At 49.3% G+C, this 9922-nt stretch overlaps 1 protein-coding gene across 1 annotated transcript; it reads left to right on the top strand.

The window, feature by feature from the left end:
- The first annotated feature begins 214 nt into the window (after window positions 1–214).
- LOC134506292 (zinc finger protein 883-like) lies at window positions 215–3646 on the top strand. Its single transcript, XM_063316440.1, is given in 4 exon segments — window positions 215–265; window positions 351–806; window positions 957–2181; window positions 2350–3646. Coding segments are annotated over 4 exon segments (1830 nt in total). The 3' UTR covers window positions 2448–3646.
- The last annotated feature ends 6276 nt before the right edge of the window (window positions 3647–9922 follow it).

A 9922-nucleotide genomic window follows, 5' to 3' on the forward strand; every position in this document is an offset into this window, starting at 1 on the left:
GCGCGGAAGCCCCGCCTCCGCCGGGAGCAGAGCGGGATTGGCGCGCGAGAGCGACAGGGGCCCGGCCCGAGGCCGCTGATTGGCTGGACGTGGCGACGCTCCGAAGCCGCGCTTCTCAGCCGTGCAGTTCCTAATTCGGAGCTCCGAAGCTACGAAGAGCGCTTCCCCCCCAGTGGATCAGGCGGGCCAAACGGAGAGCAGCGGTCCGGAGCCGATGCTCGGGGCAAACCAAAAATCAATGATCAATACCCCTCCGAGCGGCGAAGTGTGGCCGGCCGGCCGGCCGCCCTGACCGGCGAAGCGGGGCGGCTCTCTCCGCCCTGGGCGACCCGGGAAACCCTCCCGGGAAGGTTCCGGCGCCGCGTCTGAAGGCCGCCTCCCGTCGCTCGCTCCCCGCTCTCCCACCCGACGGAGGCCGGGACCGCCTCCCAGCGCCGACACGGCTCGGCCGGAAGCACGTCGGGAGGGGCATCCAGGCGGGTCGCGGGAAGGCGCCGCCGGCCCTCCAGGGCGCCTCTGCCTCGGCGCGGACGCCCGACCAGCCCCGCGGCCCAGGGGCGACGCGCCCAGGGAGAGGCCCCGCTCCGGCCCCGCCGAGCCCCCTTCGCACGTGCGAGCCTCCCCGCAAGCGCGGCCCCACCTGGGACCACGTGACAGCCCCCCGCGGGGCCAGGCGCAGGGAGGACCCGAGGCGGGAGGGGCGCGGCGCTTCCTTCCTGCTTCCTCGGAAACGGCGCGAAGGGAGGTCCCACCCCCACTTCCGGAATCCGTTCCGCGGGGCAGGGAGCATCGCGGCTCGGCGGCAGGTAGGGCGCGGGGGACGCTGGGAGTCGCAGTCCGGGGCGGCGCTGCGGGGGAGGCCGGGTCCGCCTCCTGCCTGCCTGCCTGCCTGAAGCGGGCCGCGAGAGGCCGGAGGCTTCCGCCTTCCCCCGTGGCGGGCCTCGGCCTCCCCTCAGGGAAGGGAACGGAGGCCCCGCCCGCCTCTCCTCCTCCTCCTCCTCCTCCCCCCCCCTTTGCCCTCTCGCCCTTCAGGGGGACGGCCGCGTCCGGCGGAGGAAGGAGGCGAAGCCGAGCGGAGAGGAGGGAGCCCGCACAGGAGCCCCCCGGTCCGGGCCGCGGCGGCGGGAAAGGCGCGGCCGCTGCGGGGCTGCCGAAGGGCCGCCCAACGAGATGATCCAGAGCGAGGAGGGACCCCCTGGAAGGAGGGTGCCCGGGAAGCGATGCGGGGCGGCGGAATAGGCGGGAAAATTCACCCAGGAGAGAAACCCTATAAATGCCTGGAGTGCGGAAAGGGCTTCAGTCACAGGGGAAGCCTTAATACACATCAACGAATCCATTCAGGAGAGAAACCCTATAAATGCCTGGAGTGTGGAAAAGCCTTCCTAACAAATGGAAATCTCCAAAACCATCGAATAATTCACACAGGAGAGAAACCCTATCAATGCCTGGAGTGTGGAAAGAGTTTCGGTCAGAGAGGACATCTCAGTCAACATCAAAAAATTCACACTGGAGAAAAGCCCTATAAATGCCTGGAGTGTGGAAAATCCTTCCTAACAAATGGAACTCTCCAAAACCATCAAAGAATCCATTCCGGAGAGAAACCCTACAAATGCCTGGAGTGTGGAAAGAGTTTCAGTCAGGGAGGACATCTCAGTCAACATCAAAAAATTCACACGGGAGAAAAGCCCTATGCATGCCTGGAGTGTGGAAGGAGCTTCAGTGAGAGGGGAAGGCTTAATACACATCAAAGGATCCATTCAGGAGAGAAACCCTATAAATGCCTGGAATGTGGAAGGAGCTTCAGTCTGAGGCGAAGCCTTTACAGACATCAAAGGATCCATTCAGGGGAGAAACCCTATAAATGCCTGGAATGTGGAAGGAGCTTCAGTCTGAGGGGAAGCCTTTATAGACATCAAAGGATCCATTCAGGAGAGAAACCCTATAAGTGCCTGGAGTGTGGAAAGAGTTTCAATCAGTTAGGACATCTCAGGAGACATCAAAGAATTTACACGGGAGAGAAACCCTATCAATGCCTGGAGTGAGGAAAGAGTTTCAGTCAGGGAGGACATCTCAGTCAACATCAAAAAATTCACACTGGAGAAAAGCCCTATGCATGCCTGGAGTGTGGAAGGAGCTTCAGTGAGAGGGGAAAACTTTATACACATCAAAGAATCCATTCAGGTGCGAAACCATATAAATGTATTGAGTGTGGAAAAAGTTTCAGTCAGTTAGGACAAATCAGTCAACATCAAAAAATTCACACAGGAGAGAAACCGTACACATGCCTGGAGTGTGGAAGAAGTTTTAGTCTGAGGGGAAATCTCAGTGAACATCAAAGAATTCACACAGGAGAGAAACCACATAAATGCGTGGAGTGTGGAAAGAGCTTCAGTCACAGTGGAAGCCTTTATAGACATCAAAGGATCCATTCCGGAGACAAACCCTAAAAATGCCTGGAGTGCGGAAGGAGCTTCAGTGTGAGGGGGAACCTTTATACGCATCAAAGAATCCATTCAGGAGAGAAACCATATAAATGCCTGGAGTGTGGAAAGAGTTTCAGTCTTAGTCGAAGCCTTTATACGCATCAACGAATCCATTCAGGAGAGAAACCCTATAAATGCCTGGAATGTGGAAAGAGTTTCAGTCTTAGTCGAAGCCTTTATATACATCAATGAATCCATTCAGGAGAGAAACCCTATAAATGCCTGGAATGTGGAAAAAGTTTCAATCAGATAGGAAGTCTCAGGATACATCAAAGAATTCACACAGGAGAAAAGCCCTATAAATGCCTGGAGTGTGGAATCGGCTTCAGTTGCAGTGGAAGCCTTTATATACATCAAAGAATCCATTCAGGAGAAAAACCCTATAAATGCTTGGAGTGTGGAAAGAGCTTTACTCAGACTGGACAGCTCAGGCTACATCAAACAGTTCACACGGGAGAAAAACCCTATAAATGCCTGGAGTGCGGAAGGAGCTTCAGTCAGAGTGGAAGCCTTGATAAACATCTAAGAATCCATTTAGGAGAGAGACCATATAAATGCTTGGAGTGTGGAAAGAGTTTCAGATCGAGAGGAGAGATCAGGATACATCAAAGAATTCACACGGGAGAAAAGCCCTATAAATGCCTGGAGTGTGGAATTGGCTTCAGTTGCAGTGGAAGCCTTTGTACGCATCAAAGGATCCATTCAGGGGAGAAACCGTATAAATGCCTGGAGTGCGGAAAGAGCTTTACTCAGACTGGACAGCTCAGGCTACATCAAACAGTTCACACGGGAGAAAAACCGTATAAATGCCAGGAATGCGGAAAGAGCTTCAGTTGCAGTGCAAGCCTTTATAGACATCAAAGCCTCCATTCAGGACAGAAAGCATAAAAATGCATGGAGATTCAGTCACAATGTGGGTCTCAGTAAACATTATAAACTTCACACAGAGAAGGAAGTTTATAAATGCACAGAGTGTTAAAAACCCTTCAGCAGAAATGGAAATCTCCAGAACCATTTTAGAGTCCACACAGGAGAGAAACCATAGAAATGGATAGAGCGTGTTTGAAATCTTCAGTAACCAGCAAAGTCAGTGCAGTCCTGGATGAGCTGCACAAGGGTTTCTCAAGGGCTAAACAAGTCATTGTTTACACACAGACTCTAATTACAAACCAAGAAGGCACAGGTGTGCATATTTACCCTTCATTGCCATCTCAGCTTGAGCCTATGCTGTGTTATGAGCACAAACATTGCAGGGTATGCAAACTCCTGAACGGGACCCTTTTACTACTTTCTTCGTTGCTGTGGTTTGTGTGATGATTGTGCCATTCGGTGAAGCCTGATAGTTCATTTTCAGTCACATTACAAATAAATATATCTTCTGACTGATTGCTGGTGTTTTCTTTTAAAATAGTCCTCATCTTACAAATTCTGCAAGGGGGTATGTAAACTTATGAGCGCAACTGTATTTAATTCCACATACTAATATCATCACAAATTTATTCAGTCAAAGAGCAGAACAATGTGGTTGTCTGCTGTAAAGCATGTGGGCCGTAACCTTTCCCTCACACAACTTCAGTGCTGCAGGGATACATTCCTTGCCTTGGGTGTGAAAGAGCTCCTCATTGGAGATTGTTTCATATAATCTCTATGGGTTTTCCAAATGCCAGCATCTAGGACCATCCCCAGATATCTGAAACCCTCAACTTGTCCATTGGATTCCCCCTATGGTCTGCTTATGATGTGTTTTAGGCTTTTTAGCAAAAACCTCTACAAGAGACTGCCTAAGGCTGACTAAGGTTTATGGGATAATAGCCATGTCATTGGCATATAGTAGTAGTAGTGCTGGGCGCACAGACTGAGGCAGGTGTAAATTGGAGACACTCTGGTGACCTGTTGCGGGGTGTAGGGACACTTAAGTACAAGTTCAGGGCTTCGATACTGCCCCATCAGACTTTCTGAGCACATGTTGGGTTGGTTAGCACATTATATGAGTTACATGTGACTCTGATAGTAGGATTTCCATACAATCCCTGAACAAGAAAAAGTAAACATCCGAGATTCAGAAGCAGCAGCATCACCTCCATCTTGACTTTTTTGACCACCCCCTGCAGACACCCAATTCACGCTCTTGGCTACAGGGATGGCCAACCACACAGGAGCACCTTCAGGTCCCATCTCTTCCCTGGTGTCTGCATATGCTGGCCCCTTTACTAGCTTGACTGGCTTGAACTACTAATCAAAACGGGCCGATTCCCAATGGAGAGGGTCTGCCTAGTGCTCAGGAATGCGCGCACTGCACGATTAAGGCCACGCTAGCCTTGCTCAGCCCCCATCTGGGACCTTTGCAAGGCCAAAGAGCTTTGATTGAAGCTGCAGATGGTGCCTTCATGCCTGAATGGTAATTCTCTTTCTGCCCACCAGGTGGCAGTAATGGTGCAAATAGCCGGATGGCCTTCATGACAGAAAAGCGGATTCTGGCCGAACGTTTGGAGGAGGGGGGCGGATGGGAACACCTACCGATTCTTTGTCGGCGGAATTGGGCAGCTCTAATACATTTAAATAACTAAATATGAAACAAATGACCCAGAACGTTTCTTTTCATTGAGGAAGCTGAAGCAGAAAACGGACCCCCTGCTGCCTGGGGGGTTTTAAGCTGGGTTCCCACAGGAAGCAGAGATTTGTAAATGGGTGGAAGTATCGTACATTTTGAGTGGAAAAATCTGGAGTGTTTTTACTGGAGGAGTCGTAGGTGTACCAAGCACCCGGGTTTGTGTCTGGAGCAAAAGCAAGGGGTGTCTTGAGATTTCTTCTGCCCAAGGTTTCCAGGGAGAGTCCCTTGGATGAGAGCCCCCAGCCCCTCTACGCTGGAGCCGTTTCACCTGGGAGGAGGATGCGCAGGCTCTGCGGTAGGTAGGATGGACCGGAGAAATGGCTTTCTGAAAGAAAAAGGAATTAAGAGCCACATCTTACGTAGTTCAAAACCAAAGCCAGTGGTTCGGTTGATTGTGAATGCTTGTTTTTGAGGATTAGCCAGACTGCTCTCAGCATCTTAAAAAGGCCACCCAGAGTTGAAGTCCACACATCTTCAGAAAATGAGAATTCCTCCACAGCAGTATTTTTTAACTTGAAGAGGCCTGGACTTCAACTCCCAGAATTCCCCAGCCAGCGTGGAGCTGAAGTCCACACATCTTCAAGCTGCCACGGTTGAGAAACACCGTTCTAAAGGCTGCCAGCTCTCACATCTGATGGACTGGACTGGATTAGATTATAGGGGAGAGAAGGGATTTAATCTTATGGGCTTTATTTTAATAATTCAATTTCTAACTTGCAGGAGAAATGCTAACTGTAATCCTTGGAACTGCCCCCCACTGTATTACCAAATCTGCAAGACATCTTCCGTAATTACTCCCCCACCCCCGGGCTTCACTTCACTTTCCATCATTTGTCAGGTTGGGGGAGACTGGATGGCAAAAGTTTTTTTTCCACCTTGCATTCTCTTTCCCAAGTTTGAACAAGCTTTGGGGACTATTTAGTCAGTCTAGTAGAAAATCTATCTCGTTTTAAATTCTTTATTATTTCCTTAATTTATATTTCACAAAGCTTGAAGTTATCCAACTATGGACTTTTTAAAACAAAATTGCCATCAAGGCCCAATAAAGCTATTATCACACAGTCAGGAATTTGGAAGGGATCTTCATTGTCATCTAGTCCAACCCCAGGGCAGAATCCACAGAAGGCAACAAAGAATGAGTTCACCCCTTGCATAAAACACACTTTTTTTCAACCTACTGGTGACTTCTCAGGGTTTCAAGGAGGGCAATGCAGCAGAACCATCTCCATATAGTGCCTTGGAAAACACATGAAGATAAAGGGAGTTTGCACTCCCATTCATTATTCAGAAATCAAAAACTGCACAGCTGTAATTTCAAGTTATTTTCTGCTAAGCCCGATTCTCTTTACGTCAAGGGAGAAATCCATGTCATCAAAGCCTTCTGACTTGACATTCATTAAAAATCCCCATGAGAAATTTGACTTTTTATTGGCAAGATGTTTAAATGCTTTTAGAGCATCCTAAGGACCTCATAGCTCTTGTTGACAAATACAACAGATATACTATACTTAGCAAAAAGGAAGACCTCTGCATTTCATCAGCTCTCCTGCAGCCAAAGAAAAATTAGGGAGAAAAATCTCTCATCTGACTCTCTTATCCTCAAGATAAGGGAGTGAGATGAGAGATGAACTTAAAGAGTTTTATTTGGGCGTGGGGCACGAGCTGCACCTCTTTGCCTCATCTGGAAACCGTTGCGGCTGCTTTAACAAGTCGCGGTCCAAGGCTGCGTTCCAAAGCACCGCTTCCGAACTGAATTCAAAGTGTCACACCGCCACGCGTAGGAAGTCCAGCTGAGGGGAGACGGCTTGAAAAAATAATGGAGTAAATCAGCAGGAAATAACTGACCGGTTGAGAGCCTTTACTCATACTGGTACCGGACTGCTAATCTGCAGAGCTGGGGTAGCTGGTTCCATCTGGCCCAGACCTGCTCAGCTTCCACATGTATCGGGCTTCCTCGAGATCATCTACCCGGCTTTTTGGCTTGGTGAAGGCAACTATCTTCTGTACCATTGTTCCCCAACTTGGTGCCCACCAGATGTGTTGGATGGCAGTACGCATCATGCTTAGCCCAGTAATACATAAGACTGTTAATTAGAACACGCTACAGGGCTCACTTTCAAGCACACAGGTCAGAAGATGTGTGGACTGGGGGAGGAATTCTGGGAATTGGAATCTGGGAATCTGGCTGGCTGGGGAATTCTGGGAATTGCAGTCCACTCATTTTAAAGTTGCTGAGGTTGAGAAACACTGCCTTAGCGTTCAAAGTCTTCTCTGAAGCCAAACTTTTCTGACTATTCTCACTCTGCCACTGTAGCATTCACAAACTGCATTTTTCAGGGCAGATATTATTTTAATGGCTTCCTATTTATGTGTTATTCATATTTTTAGCCCGTTCTAACTCCAAAAACAGCTCAAGCAGCTTTCCGTAGGAAGCATTTGAAAAAAAGAAGTCAGGAAATATTTATTAGCACGTTCTAATTAGAGGTTTCAGTCGTGGCGAGAAATCAGCTGTTCCTTGGGGCAACATCTGGCTTTCCTGCAGCCTCAGGAAACTACTCAAAAGCAGTTTGCACCTTCAGCTTGTACAAAGTAGCCTCTGATGCATTAATGCTATGCTTTACGGTACATTCAGTCCCTAACTTGACAAACATGCAGAAATGGGCCACGCAGCAGCTGTTGAGAGAAACGGTCTGCCCCTTCTCCACCCTCTCCCTCCAGTCCAATGCAGGCTTCTGAAGTGCAGTTTTTAATTGGGCAAGAGAAATAATGTTGCATGAAATAGCTGTGTCTCACATTTGTCTGCAAAGGGGCTCTTAACCACCCTGTCTCTCCTGGAACTTGTTCAGTTTGGAGGAACCAAAACCGGGAGGGAGGGAGGGACACAAGGCCAGGCTTGGAGATGCACCTGGGCCTGAACCCAGGGCCTTCTGCCCACCACTGCCCTCGGCCTGGCCACCTCTCTTGCTAGCTTTTCTTCCCCAGGAGCTCAGATCAAGGACAGGAGAGCATACTGGGACCCAAACTTTCACTGTTGCATCGAATTCTCTACCACGGCTGTCTGCTTTAAGAAATCCTAGTTGATTCCTTGCATCAGCTGTAGACCAGGAATCAATCAACTGCATTTCATAAAATCATGACCTCAGAGGTCATCTACTCCAACTCTGTTTCTGAATATAAAAAACAAACAAACAACCCACTATGGTTGAACAGAAAAACCACAACTAGCGTGCTCATTTGAACCGAAAAGAGGCATTTTTGTTTGTATGAGAGAGAAAGAAAGATTTCTTTCAAGAAAGTACCATCTGCATACTTGTATTAAAACCATGAACATTTTTTTTAAAAGGAAGCCTGGTTAATAGGGGGAAAGGGTGTTTTCTATGGATTTAAAGTTTGGAAGCCAGTTACCTAAACCTCCCATCCAACTTCCTCCATTTGTCAAAGAGAATGTCTACAAGGTGGCCAACCCACCGGCCCGCCCACATTCGTAAGGACGTTCTGTTTCGGATTCTGCCACCCTGCACGCTCGCTGCTGGATCCCTCCAGCCTGGGATGGAAGGAGAATCTTCTCCTTGCAGCCCAGGGAAACTAAATTTGCAAGTTTTTACACCTGTCTTGGCTTTCTGATAAAGACGCTCAAACAGCTTCTAACCCTGTGTTTCTCAACCGTGGCAACTTTAAGACGGGTGGACTTCAACTCCCAGAATTCCCGAGCCAGCAAGGAGTCTGGCTGGGGAGTTCTGGGAGTTGAAGTCCACCCGTCTTAAAGTTGCCACGGTTGAGAAACACTGCTGTAACCTACAGAAGAGGGAGAATTTGCATTCTGCTGGCCAAAGAGGCCCGTGGCTTCTTTCAGTCTGTCTCAGCAAAGCTCAAGTCATAGGACAGATTTGCCTCAACCCCAAGAGCGTTTTCTTGCCTCATCCATGTAGTGAGCAGCGGCCTCTGTCCTCTCACGTTTTCAGAGTGCAACAGGTCTGGTTTCCAATCCTAACGCCTTTGCATAGACCCTGCTAACACTAACCCCATCTTTATGCCCAAGCATCTGGTTACAGCGTGGAGAGATGCTCTGTCCCTGAAGGACTCACTGCGACGTGATGGGGATTTGGTGCAAAAGGAAGCCATTTCCCCCCCAACCTGGCCTGCTTCTTAAAGCTCCCAAAGCAGCTTCTAACAAACACCTTGTGCTGAGGCCTTCTGATATATCCTAAGGAGGGGAGAGGGTGGATCAGCTTTGAGCTGCTCAAATACTAACCTACCCAAATTCCTCTGCAGCTTGCAGGGCTAAATTGTGAGGAAGAGGGGCGATTTTAAAAAAAGAATCCCTCATCGGGAAAAACAAGACCACCAATTCATCCTTCCGCTTAGTGTTATGACTGGGTTCTCCGAGGCCATTCAGATGGCTTGACCGCACCCATAACCCCCAGCCTGACAGTCCTGCCTGCCTGGCCTGGGATCACCGGCTTCGCCCTTTCTGAATCTTTTCACCCCGTCGGCATCACCAAAGGGAGAACTGACTGCCATCCACTGTAAGGCTGGGCCGTCACGCAGAGGAGATCTTTGCGTTCTGTGTGAAAGGTCCACAGAGACACGTCACCATGGATTTTCATTTTATACAGTAATTATACACGCACACATGCACGCACACGCACACGCACACACAAACACCAATCGGTACATTTTAAACACCGCCCCCCCTTTCCCCAAAACTCCACTCTTTAATGGGAAGCAAGTTCGGTGTGCAAAAACGGTCCCTCAAAGACATCTGTTCAGGTGTGGTTTCTCTAGGCCCCTGCTTCCCGAGCACCTTTCTTCTTGCCAAAGATGCCCA

Source organism: Candoia aspera, chromosome 16 (assembly GCF_035149785.1).
Source record: "Candoia aspera isolate rCanAsp1 chromosome 16, rCanAsp1.hap2, whole genome shotgun sequence".
Lineage (NCBI taxonomy): Eukaryota > Metazoa > Chordata > Lepidosauria > Squamata > Boidae > Candoia > Candoia aspera.